At 38.6% G+C, this 20201-nt stretch overlaps 1 protein-coding gene and 1 long non-coding RNA gene across 3 annotated transcripts in view; one reads left to right on the top strand and one right to left on the bottom strand.

Annotated features, from left to right (window-relative positions):
• LOC131108463 (uncharacterized) overlaps positions 1-20201 on the top strand; it is a 55894-nt gene that overhangs the window by 27513 nt on the left and 8180 nt on the right. The gene's annotated exons all lie outside the window — the stretch shown is intronic.
• pi15a (peptidase inhibitor 15a) lies at positions 517-5246 on the bottom strand. The gene is made up of 6 exons (XM_058059415.1): positions 5137-5246; positions 4768-5066; positions 3243-3361; positions 3020-3152; positions 2816-2931; positions 517-1777 (listed from the first exon to the last, which is right to left on the bottom strand). The coding sequence occupies exons 2-6, from the start codon at positions 5032-5034 to the stop codon at positions 1642-1644; spliced, it is 771 nt and encodes a 256-aa protein (XP_057915398.1). The 5' UTR covers positions 5035-5066; positions 5137-5246; the 3' UTR covers positions 517-1641.

Genomic DNA, 20201 nt, shown 5'->3' with positions numbered 1-20201 from the left:
CTTAACTCGTGGATCCTACTGAAGAAAATATGAGCTAAATACTTTTTTCAAATGTCAAAATATTGTTAAAAAATAGAAACTGCATAAAAATGCAGTTGTAAAATAAAACTAAACTACTCACATGTTCTAAACTTCTTAACTCTTGGATTGTTCTAAACTTCTTAACTCTTGGACAAAAAAAAATGAGATAAAAAGGATTAAAAACAGCTTAAAATAGTGTATTAAATGTGCAAATAGTGTATTAAATTAGTGTAGAAAAGGCACAGAAAGGCAGCCATGTCTTAAAACTAAACTAAAGCAAAACTACTCACCCTTTTTAGGTTCCTTAACTCTTGGGTCCTACTGAAGAAGCTGTACACTTTTTCAAATGTCAAAATATTGTACATAAAAATCAGAAAAAGGTGTATTTCCAAAAGTCCACACATCCCAACAACTTCCTCTTCTTCTATGGCCATCATCACACTTTCAGACCCATTTTGACATCACTTTATTAAACATTCCAACAGCAAGAGAGCACTTCATTGCATAAAAGTCTTGTTGATTTCAATACAGTCAGTGCGGAACTTTTCCTGTTTTTTTTTTTTTAATATATATTTTTAATTTTTTTAGCAGCAATGCCCACTTTGTTCAATCACTTCATAACGCTGCTGCAAAGATGTTGGATTTGCCAGGCTAGTTTGCTAGTGCTTTGTTGCCCAAATGCTAATAATTGTTTCGCTATTGTTGAACAAAACAATACAAAAATATAATATATCATGTATATAAAAAAAATGAATAACTTATACAATAATTGTAGTAGAAAGGATAGTCCGAGTATGATGATTATGTACACGTATACAAAAGGATTTTTCTGCAATTTTGGACTTTTACAACAATTAAGGTGCACTTGAATGTCTCGCTCCAGAATTGCATGACAAAAAATATCATTTTTCCGATATATATCAATACAGTATAAGACATATGATTATCAAATACAAAAAGGGCTCACGTCTGTTGTGCTTTAGACAAATTATTTGCGGTGTTAAAGCCAAATAAGTGCAGATTTAAACTGCGTTTAAGAAGAAATAAAATAAAAAATAAACAGAAGTAGTCAGGTCATGTTTACATTTCAAATTTCACAGTCAAGTGCACTTTTGTCCGAGCGATTCCTCACGGGACAAAAATAGACGGCCGAGGGTGAAGCGTGTAGCGTGGCTACGCTGGCGTCCGTTTGAAGGTTGGATTCCAGCATTCCTAAAAGGCAGAGCACACAACAGGGAGGTGTGATGCCCGTATAGCACCGTAGTGAGCACGCATGAGCAGCTGTCGTCACGTTCGGGCCGCCGCCGCCGCCGCCACGGCCCTTCGCCGTAAACTCTACGTAGCACCCTGCTGGCGTGGATGTTTGGGAAGGATTCTACGCATAAATTAGAAAATCTGGTGAGAATTAATTTACAGTTTATGTACACGTGGTCAAAAAATGGTCTGCTGCCTTCAAACGTGGCTTTGTGTCTTTAAATAAGCCCATATATACAAAAATAGACTGGTCCATGTCTCTTGTGCAAATCCGGACGCTACTCCATGAGAATAGCGTCTCTGTGGTACTGTGGCTTGGGAGGGGTGCGGGCGGTGGTGGTGGTGGGGGGGGGGGGCATCTTGTGTTTATTTGAACCAGTGCAGGTAGTTTGTCTTCAGGGCGGGGAAGCACATGTTGTTGCTGCACGAGCCCCCGTAGCTGGGGGGGCAGGCGGAACAGGGCACCCCGACTTTGTAGGGAGCCTCTCCGATCCAGTTGCCCCTAAAAGACACAAAAGGAGACGTGTGAACAGACCCGCAATCTCTCTTTGCATGTTCTGAACTCCTGTTTCAAGTGATTGCATTGACCAGATGATTTGTATCATTATTAGAGCCCTCTAGACATGAAATAACACCCCTATAGTCCCTTTCACACTCATATTACACAATATAGTAGATATAATAAAACATAATATGAGGTAGTTTGTTCTTTTTAACATTATTAGAGCCCTCTATACATGAAATAACACCCCTACAGTCCCCTTCACACTCATATTACACAATATAGTAGCTATAATAAAACACAATACAGAGTAGTTTGTTATTTTTAACATTATTAGAGCCCTCTAAACATAAAATAACACCCCTATGGTCCCCTTTACACTCATATTACACAATATAGTAGCGATAGTAACACATAATACAGGGTTGTTTGTTCTTTTTAGCATTATTAGAGCCCTCTATACATAATATAGCACCCCTATAGTCCCCTTTACACTCATACTACACAATATAGTGAATATAATAGCACATAATACAGGGTTGTTTGTTCTTTTTAACATTATTAGAGCCCTCTAAACATGAAATAACACCCCTATGGTCCCCTTTACACTCATATTACACAATATAGTAGCTATAGTAACACATAATACAGGGTTGTTTGTTCTTTTTAGCATTATTAGAGCCCTCTATACATGATATAGCACCCCTATGGTCACCTTCACACTCGTATCACACAATATAGTAGATATAATACAACATAATACAAGGTAGTTTGTTCTTGTTAACATTATTAGAGCCCTCTAGACATGAAATAGCACCCCTATGGTCCCCTTTACACTCATACTACACAACATAGTGAATATAATAGCACATAATACAGGGTTGTTTGTTCTTTTTAACATTATTAGAGCCCTCTATACATGAAATAACACCCCTACAGTCATCTTTACTCTATTGCCCAATATAGTCGACATAATAAGACACACGACTCGCGGTGGGATTAGGTTAACGGGTTGATTCGCACGTGACGGCGACTTACTTTGGCGAGTAGTTGCAGACCAAATACGTGGCCCGCTTCCACACGGAACCCCAAACGTTCATGTTGTGGCACGTGTGAACGGCACAGCCCACTTTGTTGGTGGTGGCCCACACCATCTGTAAAACAGACCAAGGAGGAGCGTGGAAATGCGGCGTACTGCTTCGGCGCGGTCAGGGGCAGTAACGCAGTCACGGTAATCCTTACCTGTGTATAATGGGTGCACATGGGGCCGTAGCATCTGAGGGGGCATCGGGGGTTGCAGTCGCGGGGGTAAGGAAAAGAATAATCCCTGACCTCGTCGTACCACGGCTTCACCAGCTGGAGGATGGATCGATAACTGTGAAAAGACGACATGTTAGCTAATCTTCACGTACCGTGCGACACCTCAAATAATTCGGAATCGGACCCGAGTTCAAAGGTCACCTACCGTCCTGTCCTGACGGAGAGATTCTGACCCAGAAACCTGAGGAGGTGAGACGGGCCGTGCTCCCACAGGCAGGCGTGGGCCCAGTTCTCAGCTGACTTGGCCAGATTGTCATCCCACACCTACACACACACACACACACACACACAACACACAACACACATGCACACGCATGGCAAGCGTTACATAACTGACGTAAAATATAGACACCACATCCCCTCCATCTTCGTCCCATTCAACGCTAAGATGTGAGATAAGGCGCTGTTGTCATGGCGACCGGCATCCATCACAACGGTTACATAAGAGAGGAGAGCCGCCGACCTATCAGGCGACTCTTTGATCCCAAAAGTTTTCCATCGTGGTGATGGAAAATTGGATCCATTCCCAACATGGAGGCTTGCTAGACACCCAAACAGCAGTGCTGTGGGGGGGTGTGGGGGGGTGGGGGTCATCATCATCATCCTATGATTTAACCACACAAAAGCTTCATAACTAACAAACTTCATAACTTTCTAACAGAGCAAGGCACCATATTTGGTAGTTCCAGTCTCCATGAACACCACATGCATCAAAGGAAGGCTGAACAACCATGTGACTCCTGCCGGCCAATCAGTGACGAGTACCAGTGAAAGTCAGGGAAGAGTTGCATTTGAATACATCGTACTCATTTTAAAATATGTTGAAAAAATAAATAATGATAAATAAATAATGATAATAAAAAATATTTTAAAGCTTTAAAATTTGACAAATTTTTTATGATCAAATTAAGTAAATATAATGTAAAATATATCATTCAAAAATTGATAAATTCCAAAAATCACATATATTTTTAATATAAAAATATAATTACAAAAATAAAAAATTCTCATTGAAAATTTGGGAAACTTCAAAAATAATCTTTTAAAATGTATAAATAAATAACAAAAATTATGTGTGGAAAAACACAATATACAGTATAACAATATAATTTGACTATCTTTAACTATCAATAATTTATTTATAATTAAAATAAATAAATAAAATAAATTCCAAAAATCACATATATTTTCAATATAAAAATATAATTACAAAAATAATAAATTCTTATTGAAAATTTGGGAAACTTCAAAAATAATCTTTTAAAAGGTATAAATAAATAACAAAAAATATGTGTGGAAAAACACAATATACAGTATAACAATATAATTTGACATGTTGCAAAAACTATCAATAATATATTTATAATTAAAATAAATAAATAATAAATAATAATAATAAATGTTATGATGAGTACCCAGTATGTGGTTAATATGATATATCAACATGAATTCCGATGATAATGGCGGTGGTGTATTTCCTGCCAAATAACTGCAGGCACCCACAGGCGTCCACATTGCTGTTGCCAGTGGGGCTCCTCTAGGACACATGACCCCTGCTTCCTTTTGGAAGTGACTACTTAGGTGGTCCAACAGCTGAAGATACCAATTCCCTTCTAGAAAGTGTGACTTTAGTCCTGACGCATGGTTGTCCAACATGCAGGGCCACTCACCATGTACTCCATGTTGGACGCGGGAGGGAACACCTTGCCTCGCACTTTGTTGTGGTAATCAAGAATGGCCACCATGTCGTTCTGGCTAATGTACCGCTTCCTCCTGCTTTTAGAAGTGTCGGTTCCGGCTCCGGCTCCGATGCCGGTGAAATTGGCCATTTGTGACGCCGGGGATGGCGCGTCGGTAGCGGCGTCCGCGTCCACAGCCAGCGCACTTGTTCCGCATTGCGTGCACAGAAATACGAAGGCAAGGAAGTGAGGCTGCATGCTTGCAAATCCTTGGCGCCTCGGATTGGGAGCTGCAATGGAAGTAAATTTGTTGAGTCTACTGGACTTCTAAGGGATGATGAGAGATAAACCTTCTTCTACCTTTTTTCTTCTGCAAGAGATCCCCTGGAGTTGTCCTTGGCACCTCAGTTTTGGGAGCTTTGCAAACTATAAGAGGTCTTCAGGAGAAGGTGGTCTCTGCGGGTTTATATAGTCTATCCAGTGGACGACGCAGGAAGTGCATGTGGAGGTAGAGGACCACCCTCACCCTCCTCCCTCCCTGTCACCTGAAACAGCGTCATTTGGACACCATTTGATTCCATATTTGCAACTTTGGACTTGAATGGCTCTGTTTTCATAAGAAAATACAATTTTTATAAAGATAACGCTGAGGTATTAATATAACATAATATATATATATGTAATATATATACAGTATATAGCTTATTTTCTATGAGAATTAATTTTCTAAGAAAAGCTTTTCATTAAATATTTAATTTAAAAATATAAAAAAATTGTCATTTTACTTTTATTTTATTTTTTCAAAAAATAACAATGCTTAGATGTTAATTTAACAACATAAATTCAATTTGTATATTAAATAATGTGTTTTTTAGCTCACATTCCCTGAGAAATAATTTTAAAAAAATTCTATGAGAATTAATTTTCTAAAAAAAACTTTTCATTGAATAATTAATTTAAAAATATAAAAGAATTGTCATTTTACTTTTATTTTATTTTTCCAAAAATATCAATGCTTACATATTAATTTAACAACATAAATTCAATTTGTGTATTAAATAATGTGTTTTTTTAGCTTACATTCCTTGAGAAATAATTTTTAAAAATGACTAAAAACACAAAAGACAATCACAACTCATCCAAGAATGATGCTGGTATTTTTATTTTTTTTTATTTTATATACAGTTCATATATGCAAAGATAGTAATATTCTGGTATTGATTAACAATGAAATAAGTGTGTATGGTATGCATTCACAGCTAATTTTCCAAAAATGAGCAACATTATTTTTTTTAAAACGTCAAGATGTATTTTACTTGAATATATTTCAAAATTAAAGTTGCAATTCTCTGATTAATTGGACTGAAAACTTAAAGAAACCAAAAATATAATGACTTCCATTGAATGCCATGAAAATACGCCCCCTAGAGGCTGTAATCAGCATACAGGGCTGACGTCAGAGCAGTTGCACTTTTATGAGTGGCATTGACCTCATAAAAATATGTTTTTGCTGCATAATAACAGAAGCAGGGCGACTTGTGTCCGTCAAAAATGAGCGTTATGGTTACGTCGGATCACCAGATTGCTTCCGTCCGCGTCGCCGCACGTTGAGGCCCATGAAAGACGGCCGGAGTGGCTGATTCTGGCATAACGTGCGTGACGTTGGAGAAGAAACCGGCAGCCATGACTCAAACGGCGGCGTCCGCGTCCATCCATCTTGGTCGTCACCTTCATTACGCCATGAAGATTACACTTGTTCGTTGGCCGCGCGGCTCCAGCTGTGTGCTTTTCCAGGGCGAGACGCCGAGGCCGAGGAGGGAAAAAAATACCACTTCTGCTGCTCGTCATTTTCGTTGGCAGCTGCTGAACGCATTAAAGCAACGTGACGCAGGAAGACATTTCCTGCCCCCCCCCCTCCTGCCGCCCCTCCTCCTCTTCTCCTGTTTTCTTCTTTCTTCTCTTCTGCTTGTCTTTCCCTCCACGTTTGTCTTGGAAGTGATGATCTTTTCAGGTGCGAGTATATCACTCCATATATGTTTCAGCTCCCACTCCCACTCGCTTCCACTCCCTTAGATCACACCAGATCCATATTAGCTACATTTGATCTGCTGTTGCGTTCGATGCTTACAACAGATGAGTGTTTTCCGACACTGGCCAAACTAGAAACACATTTATTAATGGTCGCCTCTCCAAGATAGGAAGAAGGTCAAGTGAGGTCAAACTTCAGATTGGTAGGACGAGGCCTACTCTAGTGTGGTCCGATATCGGAACAAATACAGGTTTTTCGGCAATGTCTGCGGTGTGAAATCACTTACCAAGTTTTGTAAATACGATATTGGATATTGATATCGATCAGAAAAGGAAAAATGTCAGTAAAGTCGTAATATGAGCTATACATTTTGGAAAACAGTAAATAGTATGTTATGAGCACTTTATTGACACTTACTGTGGTACACATAACGTCATTGTATGGTCATATCACCTTGTACTTCGGTATGGGACAAAAATTACAAAATTAAATTAAAATTTTTTTTTTTTTTAAATTAAAAAAAATGTAAAATAATGTAAAAAATGTAAAAAAAAATATGTAAAAAAAAAGTGAAAAATAAAAAAAACAGACAAAAAAAACAAAACCAAAAAAAACCCTTAAACTGTATTACAGAAAGCAGGAAGTGAACAAATGTAACAGTTAGTGATTGTAAAAGTACCAGATGGAGGGATAGGATTTAATAAGCTTTGCTTCTTCCTACTCCTTTTGGACATGTGGAACTTTGAACTGATTATGTGATGCATTCACTGGTAATCTGATGCATGTTCAAATGAAATTAAACCATTACCATGATATTATGAGAATAATGTGAAAATATTCAGGTTTGGAACCCCCCCCCCCCCCCCCCCCCCCCCTTGCAGTGACGATATGAGACTATATGTTACATATAAGCAGTGTCTACATATATGTGACTGCAGCATGGACTCAGTATTTGGATTGAACTTGACACATGTTATCAATATTCTCATCCCTCGGCCACATAATCAGATTAGCCGGTCTACAGAGGGTTCCTGGCTGGTCATATTATCATAATATGTATTCCAGACCCTAACAAATGAATTGAAATACAAGATTTACTCTTCTTTTTTTCTCACACACACACAACTTTTTCACGTGCCGCCTCTTCCAAGGCCCCAGATGATGCTCCCTCCCTCTCCAATCGCTGGCCGTTGCTTCCACACTGAACCCAGTGACTCTCCACAGGCCTTATTATGAAATTATCAGCAAGAATAATAACAGCATTGTTCCGGGCATATGCTGCGTTTTTTTTTTTTTCACTTATAAACATTCCAAGCTTCACCTCGCTCTCTCTTTGAGGCGTTCGAATGTCATTTTGGTCCCGGTGTAGCGAGCGTACTCAGAAAAAGGCTCGGTAAATCTTGCAAAGTAAATCCAGTACGTGACAGTCTGCCCCGAGTTTGACGAGTCAATAAGCACGGTAACCGAACCTCAACGCTCTGCTCGTCCAGTGGCAGTCATAGCGCACGAGTTTGGCTCGCCCACCCGCTCTTATTGTTACTTTGCTGGCATCGACAGCGCCACATGGGAAAGCCACTAAAAAGAGATGCATGTGAATAGACCCAATACACCACCAATGCACCGCTCATCTTCCCTGCTGTTGTATTATTTCATACTTTGGGTTTTTGAATGCCCATAAGTGAATTTCCACCAGGTAGGAGTCCTTATTTATAAATGGACTATTTTCCTAGTTAGAGCATAGAAAACCTCTTTTTTTTAAACCTTCTAAATGTGTGTTTTAACATTATTAGAGACCCCACACATGTAATAACACCCCTATAGTCACATTTATACTCCTATTACTCATTATAAGAGAAAATAAGACATATCTAAGATATTCTTGTTCTTCTTTACATTAGTAGAGACCTCTAGAGATTAAACAACACCCCTATAGTCACATTTGCACCCCTTTTACCCAAAGACATAAGACATACTTCAGGCTCACACATGTCAGTATCGGGAGACCTTTTCTTTTTTTAACATTAGAGCTCTCTAGACTTGCAATAACACCCCTATAGTCACATTTATACTCCCATTACTCATTATAGTAGGCATTATAAGAGAAAATAAGACATAATACAGACCACACATGTCAGCATTAGGAAACATCCCAGTTATTTTTTACATTAGTAGAGACCTCTAAAGATGACATAACACCCCTATAGTCACATTAGCACCCCTTTTACCCAAAGACATAAGACATACTTCAGGCTCACACGTGTCAGTATCGGGAGACCTTTTCTTTTTTTAACATTAGAGCTCTTTAGACTTGCAATAACACCCCTATAGTCACGTTTATATTCCTATTACTCATTATAGTAGGCATTATAAGAGAAAATAAGACATAATACAGACCACACATGTCAGCATTAGGAGACATCTCTGTTATTTTTTACATTAGTAGAGACCTCTAAAGACAAAATAACACCCCTATAGTCACATTTGCACCCCTTTTACCCAAAGACATAAGACATACTTCAGGCTCACACATGTCAGTATCGGGAGACCTTTTCTTTTTTTAACATTAGAGCTCTTTAGACTTGCAATAACACCCCTATAGTCACATTTATACTCCCATTACTCATTATAGTAGGCATTATAAGAGAAAATAAGACATAATACAGACCACACATGTCAGCATTAGGAAACATCCCAGTTATTTTTTACATTAGTAGAGACCTCTAAAGATGACATAACACCCCTATAGTCACATTAGCACCCCTTTTACCCAAAGACATAAGACATACTTCAGGCTCACACGTGTCAGTATCGGGAGACCTTTTCTTTTTTTAACATTAGAGCTCTTTAGACTTGCAATAACACCCCTATAGTCACGTTTATATTCCTAATACTCATTATAGTAGGCATTATAAGAGAAAATAAGACATAATACAGACCACACATGTCAGCATTAGGAGACATCTCTGTTATTTTTTACATTAGTAGAGACCTCTAAAGACAAAATAACACCCCTATAGTCACATTTGCACCCCTTTTACCCAAAGACATAAGACATACTTCAGGCTCACACATGTCAGTATCGGGAGACCTTTTCTTTTTTTAACATTAGAGCTCTTTAGACTTGCAATAACACCCCTATAGTCACATTTATACTCCCATTACTCATTATAGTAGGCATTATAAGAGAAAATAAGACATAATACAGACCACACATGTCAGCATTAGGAGACATCCCTGTTATTTTTTACATTAGTAGAGACCTCTAAAGACGAAATAACACCCCTATAGTCACATTTGCACCCCTTTTACCCAAAGACATAAGACATACTTCAGGCTCACACATGTCAGCATCGGGACATCTGTTCATTTATTAACATTAGAGCTCTCTAGACTTGCAATAACACCCCTATAGTTAAAATGAACACCCATTATAGTACACATAATAAGAGAAAATGAGACATATGACATAATACAGACTTGCACATTGGGAAGCTTATTAGAGCTCTCTTGACATAAAATAACACCCCTATATTGCAATTTACGCCCTAATTTTCCAGCGTTGTAGAAATAATAACATAAAATATGACATACACTACTTCCTGAAAATGTTTTTATTCCGGCAACTTTCCAGCTATCGTGCATTGACTTTTCATGTGCTGTAACTCATGGATTCTTTCTCATGCATCAACAAGGCCGCTGCATAAAAAGAAATGGAACCCGGTCCAGAAGCTGTGATGTCACAGGCTGGTTTTTGTTGGCTCGGAGGCAAAAATAAATTGCCACATGTCACGGTGGTTTACCTTGGTGGGAAGCCCGGGATTTTAACTTGGAGCTTTCTTCCACACACGGCTGCTAAATCGTGTCGAATGTAAAAATGACACGCGGGAAAAAAAGCTTCTGTTTGTTGTGTTGTCGAATTAAGAAGGTTTTTTTTGTCCGAATTGAAGATAATTTAAATAATTCCTGCTGTGTTTGGACTGCAGAGATGAAAGAATATGGCTGATGGCTATCCCATCATGCCCTGCAGGGGCCAGTTGGTAAACAGTCCACTTTCACCCCGTATAACCCAAAACACACAACCCGTATTTGCTATGTAGACAATCCACCCCAGGCTGCGTGTTGTCTAGATACCAGCCAGGATGTTGTTGAGGAAGTGACTTGTCGCCAGGTAGGAAACGGGACAAACACGCGGCTATAAGATGACAGCAGGTGATTCCTGGAAGAAAAAGGTCATTTTTAAAAAGGGCCCTAAAGTGCAGCAAACAATCTTTACAACATACGTCATTAAAATCGTTCTCCCGTGACTCTGTCGGGCGTGTTTACGCCATGGCGGGCTGGTTAGGATGGAGTCATTTGCACGCCAGGCCAGTATTTAAAAAAAATATTTTTGACATTTTATTTTGCATTTTATTATATTTCTGTTGTATTATGGTTTTTGTATTATATATATTTTACATTGATTAGATATATTTTTTTCTTTTTTTATGAGGCTTAATGCTTAGGAAAGGTTGTTTTTTTTATACCTTCTAAATCCATTTTTTTTACATTATTAGAGTCCTCTAGACTTTATATTTTTTTTTTATTAATTAACATATTAATCATATTAATAACATGTTATATTTTTGTTTTTTTATTTTTTTTTAATTTTTAATGAACGTTTTTGTAGTTAAACATTAGGACAGGTTTTTTAAAAACCATCTAAATCCATTTTTAACATTATTAGAGCCCTCTAGACATGATATAATTTTTTTATTAATTAACATTCATAACAATATTAATGTTATTAATAACATGTTATATTTTTGATTTAATTTTTTTAATGAACTTTTTTGTAGTTAAAGCTTCAGAAATGTTCATTTTTTACATTACAGCCCTTTAAACAGGATATACATTTTTTATTAAGATATTATTCCTAGCAATATTATTATTAACATATTATGTTATTATTTTTTTATTTTAAATTTGTTTTAATGAACATTTTTGTATTTAAGGCTTAAGAAGGGTTCTAAACCTTCTAAATCAATTTTTTTACATTATTAGAGCCCTCTAGACATGATATAACATTTTTTATTAATGAACATATTATTAACAATATTAATATTATTAATGACATATTATACATTTTATTTATTTATTTATTTTGCTTTTTTAATTAACATTTTTTGTAGTTAAAGCTTAGGAAATGTTTTTAAAAACCCTCTAAATCCATTTTTTTACATTATTAAAGCCCTCTAGACATGATATAACACCCACATATTTCCCAACACAGTAAAACCGTGCTATAAATTGGAAGCGGCGAGGGTTACATGTACTTCAGGTGGCTTTGCTTATATTTCATATGCTCTGTGACGGTTGTCGCATTGGTTATGGTACGTGTGCCTGTCAGTGGGCCACGCCCACACGTTGACGACTGTAGTGAAGTCACGGCTGATGAAGAAAGGAGCAGGTCGGTGTGACCGCCGAAGCTCTCGTAGCAACCACCTCCTGCTCCGCACGGGTTTAGTGGAAGCAACAATGGTGTCACTTGTGTTATTGTACTTGGTTTCCTGGCAGGTACCCCCCCCCCCCCCCTTTGAATGGGCCCTAATAGGCTCAGGGAAGGTAAGCGCACATTAAAAATAATCCCACATAACAATTTGCATATTCTCCAAAGGATGAATGGTAACAGTTCTCCAGATGTCACCGCTGCACTCTGGACACATTTTCTGCAAGGTGGAGCGTTCCTCGGCGGGCGCTTACCCGATGCCAACTAAGCAAGGATCAAATGGTCTTACGCCCACTTAGCCGGGCAGGCTTTTCTTTCGCCGTGTGATAATGTCCACACTTTAAAGGCGTCATGGTGAGAATTCCACAGTAGGAGAGTGAGTGATTGTGCACAGTTTTAGCGTTGAGGGATCGGATGGAAATGAAGCCAGCATTTGCAGGTTTTTCTTCAACCCTAAAAACCACATTGCAGGATCTCATCAGGATCGCATGCGAGGTGGTCTTGCAATAAAAACAAATGTCACCATTTCTTACAGCGCTTTACCCTGTTCAAGGTCAGAGTCTACCTGAGAGAAGTTAAGTACTCAAAGTTCAACTGCTTGGACAGTAGAGGACATTACTGCCACCTAGTGGTCTTTTGTTGGTATAGATAACAGGAAGGAACTCTCCCTATGCTAATAGTCTACATTACTGCCACCTAGTGGCCTTTTGTTGGTATAGATAACAGGAAGGAACTCTCCCTATGCTAATAGTCTACATTATGCCGGTAATATGAGTCTGAACTAGACTGTGAGGGTGGTCTTTCATGCCTGGAGGACTGTAATAATGTAAAGAACATTAGGGAACCCTCCCAATGCTAACGTGTGAGGCTGTATTGTATTTTATTATTTATTATTATTATTATAGGTGACTATAGGGGTGTTATTTAGACGTCTGGAGGGCTCCAATTAAAAGAAAAATAATAATAATAAGGATCTCTCCCAATGCTAACGTGTGAGGCTGTATTGTGTTTTATATCTTATTATAGTTAACTATAGGGGTGTTATTTAGACGTCTGGAGGGCTCCAATTAAAGAAATATATAATAATCATAAGGATCTCTCCCAATGCTAACATGTGAGGCTGTATTGTGTTTTATTATTATTTAATATTATTATTATTATTATTATGATAGGTGACTATAGGGGTGTTATTTCGACGTCTGGAGGGCTCCAATTTAAAAATAATAATAAGGATCCCTCCCAATGCTAACGTGTGAGGCTGTATTGTGTTTTATATCTTATTATAGTTAACTATAGGGGTGTTATTTAGACGTCTGGAGGGCTCCAATTAAAAATAATAATAATAATAATAATAAGGATCTCTCCCAATGCTAATGTGTGAGGCTGTATTGTGTTTTATATCTTATTATAGGTGACTATAGGGGTGTTATTTAGACGTCTGGAGGGCTCCAATTAAAAAAATAATAATAATAATAATAAGGATCTCTCCCAATGCTAACCTGTGAGGCTGTATTGTATTTTATTATTATTTAATATTATTATTATTATTATGATAGGTGACTATAGGGGTGTTATTTAGACATCTGGAGGGCTCCAATTAAAAAAAATAATAATAAGAATCTCTCCCAATGCTAATGTGTGAGGCTGTATTGTGTTTTATATCTTATTATAGGTAACTATAGGGGTGTTACTTCGATGTCTGGAGCTCCAATTAAAAAAAAAAACAATAAGGATCTCTCCCAATGCTAACATGTGAGTCTATATTACGTCTTATTTTTTCTTATGTTTACTAAATTGGGTAATGGAAGTGTAAAGGTGACTGTAGGGGTGTTATTTCATGTCCAGAAGGCTCTAATAATGTTGAAATGTTTCTGGCTCTGTGTTCCTTTTTGCCATCACTGGTACTCTTCTAAGACGCTTGTGGAGTTTGACTTTTGATCCATATTTTTCCACAAAAAACCTTGGTTGGTGGAACCCCAAATGATGCTATTTTTGGTGGCCTTTGAATAGAGAGAACCCCTTGGTTCTACACTACGTACCTCTAGAAAACTCCAGAGTGGTTGTTTTGGTTTTGGCAGCCCCCCTCCTGGGTCCCAGGTGATAGTTTTTGGTACCTGCCATAAAACATCTCTGCTCTAACTTTAGGTCCCCGCTGGATATTCTTCGTGTTTGTCCGTCTCACTCTCAGCTGACATCTGAACCCTGAGAAATGTCTGTGTTTGACCACAAGGCCGCCACAGTCCCGCCTTACAAGGCCCGGGCATCAAAGATGGCTGTAAATGTCTTATAGATGGGCGAGAATATGTGGGGGGGCAAAGGAATGTAACATGTCAAAAATAGATACACAGGCTAAGACACTTATTTCTGAGGAGCCCCCCCCCCCCCCCCCCCACACACACACACTCACTCTCTGTAATCCCTCAGATTTTTCTCACAGTCTCAGGGGCCATTTTCACGACACCGGTAGAAAATGTATTTTTAGAGAGATTTCTAAAAAATTATGAATAATAATTATGTTAATAAATTATTGTAATTAATTTTTTAATATAAAAAACACAAAGAAAATTAATTTATTATTTAATCAGTGTCATCCCAACATACGTATTTGACCAGCACCGGCTGAAAATTATTTTAAAAACATCAGCAGTGTTTTTAATTTTATTTCATTTGAATGTAAACTATAATAATTATTTATTATTAATAATAACAATGTATTATTAATTATTAATTTTTATTAATAATAATGGACAAAAATAACAATAAAATAAAATAGTTAAATAAAGACAAACTAAGACAAGAATATCACAAAAGGAAATATTAATAAATATGAAATAATGAAATAAATAATAAATGAAATCAAATTAAATAATGAAGTTAAATGAAGTTAAGTTAAGTTAAATGAAGTTAAATGAAATGAAGTTAAATTAAATTAAATTAAATTAAATTAAATTAAATTAAATTAAATTAAATTAAATTAAATTAAATTAAATATATATTAATAATATTACTTTAAGCAACATCAGCTGAAGAAGATGGAATGGGGAATTGGTAAGGCTGACAAGAAAACGGAAGAGGACCAGGGTGAAATCCCATAATGATCCCATAGTCGACTGTTTGGGTTGTTTTGCTGCACTTGTGATGCACAGCGATGGCAGAATTCTGCACGTGTCCGAGGAAGAGTTCAGAAGGCCTAATAGAGATTCCCCATAGTAGCCTCCTGTCATGTAGCCTCCAAACAACGCAGCGCTAACAGGGTTAACAATCCTCACACCGACTCTTCATGCAGCCGATGACATCAGCGGGTTCTGTTGTCCTTGGACTCGGCTTATCAAGGAGGTTCAGGCCTCGTTGGGCTCTGCGTTCTGTGAAAGTGATGGATTTTGAAGTTACAAGTGAAGGAGAAGTCTCCGTGGATTACTGGAAGTCCCTTTTTTCACCCCCTTGTCGTGTGGTTTTTGTGTTTTCCCAGCTTTTCCGAAGTTAATCCCATACACTAAAAGACTCAAAAGTCCTCTACATTGCAAACAGCAATTGCACTGATGCTGTAAATAAGATGATCTCATATATTTTGCGTTTTTTTTTTTTGTGCGTGAGTGTGCAGCAGGTGGCATCGCTCGTAAGAATTTACTAGCTTGGTTCTTCTGGTTCAGTGCAAACATGCCAGGTTTTATGGAGCAAATACGGAAAGAGGCTGCGTTCCGTTCCGACGTTTAATTCCACTATCGCGGCTGGAGTGTTCCGTTCTGGTTTTACTCGACGCTGTGTTATTGCAGGAGAGGATTTATGCATTCATGTCGGAGACAAAACATGGATGAACTCGTATGAACCGTTTAGAAATGAGAATAAATGATGCCCTCGTTTTTTTTGCTTTCTGTCACTGATCGAATTCACTCCATTTTATTGGCTTTGGAAATGTGTATTAATGATCTAACCGTTGAACGCCAAAACTCAAACAAATCGGTTCCCCCAATGGATTTTAATACTGTTGTTTTTAAAGGATAGTTTTTTGGCCCAAAGGTCCCGCTGACAGAGAAATGAACGGTTGTAGTAATGAGCTGTTGGACGGTGTTTCCTCTTCCTGAGGAAAATCAAACCTTTTATTTCTCATGCTTGCGGCTCACAAGAGAACGTCATCGAAAATCAAATCATCTGCAAACCTGACATCACAGCAGGACGGGTTGGTAATCCTATCCTGTTGAAATCATTCACCAGTCAATTTCTCTTGCTTATGCTTGCAGATCTACTTAAAATATATTTTAAGTAGATAAAATCCCAAATTATCACATGCATAAGATTAATTCCATTCCATTTATTGAATGAATTGGGAACTGTCTTCAGTGGAAGCGATCCTCCAAAGTTAATCGTATCATTTAATGTTGTGTGATACTCTATCTCAAGTGTCGCTAATGGTTGTTTTGATTACAAAACAAATTAATTTAACATGTATTCTTCTGTCTTTGTCTTATTGGCTGGACACATTTCCCAGAAAATGGACATTTCAGCTGCGGACAAATGTCCGGTATCGGGATAAGACCAGAAAAAAAATGGAATTAGATCAATGGGCAGAATGACCATTGGGAAATGAAAACCAAAGATGTGAAAAAAAAGTGGATTAAATGAAATTTATGCAATTTTTGCCAGCGTTTTCTGCTGAAGACGGCTTTTTAGGAGCTCCTGTAGGCATACAGGTCAGCTTTGGTGGGCATGCCCACTATTGTGAACCTGCATGGATACGTTGTCATATCATATGGACAGTTCCTGCTTTAAAGGGTGGCTGCTTAGGCGCAAAATTTTAATGGAATATGCAAAATGCTAAAATGCTACAGCTAGCAACTAGTGAGATGGTGCATTATTGTGTCGGTTTTGCACCCTGCCATGTAAAAATACTGGCATAAGTAGTTGAAATACTATCATGCTAAGAGTTAGCATGCTAACTCATGTTATGTCTGAGTTTGTTTTTGTTATATTGGTAAAATAGCCAAAATGCTAACAGCATACTAGCTACATGTACATGGTACTTCAAAGCTTTTCTATGCTGTACCTCCATCATGTCATGTAGAAGTTTTCATATTTACATGCTGTAAGTAGTTTAAATGCAATCATGCTAAGAGTTAGCATGCTAACTCATGTTATGTCTGTTTTTTTTACATTGGTAAAATAGCTAAAATGCTAACAGCATACTAGCACCTGGTGGATTAAATGCAATCATGCTAACATGTTAGCATGCATATCTGTGTTTGCATTTTTACATTGGTAAAATGCTAACAGTTAGCATACTAACACTAAGTAGCGAATGTTAGCATGCTAGCACCAAAAGTAGGCCGTTCTGTCGCGTTCCGACATCATGCCATGTTCCGTATGTACTGTGTGTGTATTTTGACATGATTAAAATAGCTAACATGCTAACAGTATGATGAGTGCAGTTACTTTCTGAACACCAGCTATTGTTCAGGCACAGCCATGGTCTCTTTTCCCAACATCGGCCTCGCTTGTTGTGACATAACTCGCTTGTTACCAACCAGGAAATTTGTCTGAGTCTTGCTGGACTTGGGGGGGCCAAAATAAATGTTACCAGGTGCTCCCTTCTACATCATATCCCGGCCTTCATAAGCGCATATCGAAAGCCGGGATGCCATGCGGGATGGTTGCAATTAGCATGGAGGCTTTCTCTTGCCTTCGTGTCTCTCTTTGTTGCCTTGATGGGAGATGTTGAACCGGGAAAGCGAAATCCTTCATTTTCCCGTTTCATCTTGAATTGTTGGACGTGACGTTCCTCGAGTCCTGCCTCCAGCCGGCCAAAAGCTCACACGTAGATCCGCTAGCTTGTTAACCGGTCGACAGCGGTGACATCATGCCTTACGCGTCAGCTTCTACGTCTGAATGGACCACGCTTCAGCGTCCCCTCTTTGACCTCTGACCCACATAGTGACGAGAGTGAATCCAGATGGAGGGAGTCTGTGCGGATGTTGCGTCATCAAGTCCCATTCCGCTCCGGTGTTACCCGATGGTAGATTTTACTATGTTTTGTTTACCTTGAGGTTTTATATTATAGTATTCCTAAACAATTATCCGTTGTACTACAGTAGTGTCTTGGAAGTGTGTGGAATTTGGACCGTTGAACTGTTTTTAGTAAGCCCGACTGGCAACGCACAATGCTAATGAGCTGTGTTCATTTCCGACAGTGTGGCTTCACTCTATGATGTTTTTGTCAAAGTCGACCTCACATCTAGGAGGACCAGGGTTCGATTCCACCCTCGGCCATCTCTGTGTGGAGTTTGCATGTTCTCCGGGGTTTTCTCCGGGTACTCCGGTTTCCTCCCACATTCCAAAAACATGCTAGGTTAATTAATTAGCGACTCCAAATTGTCCAAAGGTATGAATGTGAGTGTGAATGGTTGTTTGTCTATATGTGCCCTGTGATTGGCTGGCTGGCCACCAGTCCAGGGTGTACCCCGCCTCTCGCCCGAAGACAGCTATGATAGGCTCCAGCACCCCCGCGAGGATAAGCGGTAGAAAATTAATGAATTAATGGTACCTTTTGGGTGTTAAGTTGCTGTGTGATGAGGTAAATGTTGTTTGTAAGATGACACCGTGATTGTAGGGGTGTTATTTCATGTCTAGAGGTCTCTAATGTTTAGAAAGGTCCCACATTCCTAAAACATGCTAGGTTAATTAGCCACTCCAAATTGTCCATAGGTATGAATGTGAGTGTGAATGGTTGTTTGTCTATATGTGCCCTGTGATTGGCTGGCCACCAGTCCAGGGTGTACCCCGCCTCTCGCCCGAAGACAGCTATGATAGGCTCCAGCACCCCCGCGAGGATAAGCGGTAGAAAATTAATGAATTAATGGTACCTTTTGGGTGTTAAGTTGCTGTGTGATGAGGTAAATGTTGTTTGTAAGATGACACCATGAGTCAGACGTGCAGGCCTCACGGCTAGCCGTGATTGTAGGGGTGTTATTTCATGTCTAGAGGTCTCTAAGAAAGGTCCCACATTCCTAAAACAGGCTCCAGCACCCCCGCGACCCTCGTGAGGAAAAAGCGTTGAATGAATGAATGAATATTCATAAGTCATATCGCACTTCCGGCAAAAGTTCCATCAAGTGTAATTCGGATCTCACTCGAAGTATAAAGTATTAATATTTCCTCCATAAAATACCTCTTACTGGATATTATTCTAAAAATAACACCAAGCAATTTACACATACAGTAAAGGCGTTCCTCCGCAATGTGGACTGCGTTAACGTCAGCCCCACCACGCCTTACCAATCCCAAATAAATAAAGAAAGCGCCGACTTTGACCTTGGATGCCCTCCTGGCTTACCTATACTGACAAAGCAGCGGGCGGGGGGCCAAAGCCAAAGCCAAATAAATCCCATCATTAACATAAACCGGTTCAGAAGCCCGTTTGGGTGCCAAAGCAAAGCCAAAACTCAAGAAGTCAAATGAGGTCAGAGGAAGGATTCGGTGTCAAGCAATTAAATTGATGTTTGTCTTTGTTTGGCCTCACTTGTGGGTGAGCATTATTTGGATCTCGGGGCGGGTGATGTATTACGCCAGATGATTTTATTTCCATTACACCAGCACAAAATGGCCGAGTGAACGGAGCGTTACTGTACAAATATAACCAGTAGAGCTGCAAATGAGGGAAAATATCATACGGGATGCTTTAAATGTTGTAATAAAGTCAATATGGGTAATGAAACCTGAATACTTATGCATCCTAATGTCGGTAAAAATACTACAGTATTAGCATTTGTGCCAAAATAAGGGATGATTCTACTGGAAATAATATTAATTTATATAAATGTAGGAATTACTCCTCCAATTTAGAGGAAGAACCTGTTTAATTTGAATTACAGCCATCACAAATAAGTAGATCTTATCCGTCTATGCTAAAACTGACCAATT

Source organism: Doryrhamphus excisus, chromosome 21, assembly GCF_030265055.1.
Source record: "Doryrhamphus excisus isolate RoL2022-K1 chromosome 21, RoL_Dexc_1.0, whole genome shotgun sequence".
NCBI classification, from domain to species: Eukaryota; Metazoa; Chordata; class Actinopteri; order Syngnathiformes; family Syngnathidae; genus Doryrhamphus; species Doryrhamphus excisus.
The sequence above is the reverse complement of the archived record's forward strand: the minus strand, read 5'-3'. Positions and strand labels throughout refer to the sequence as shown.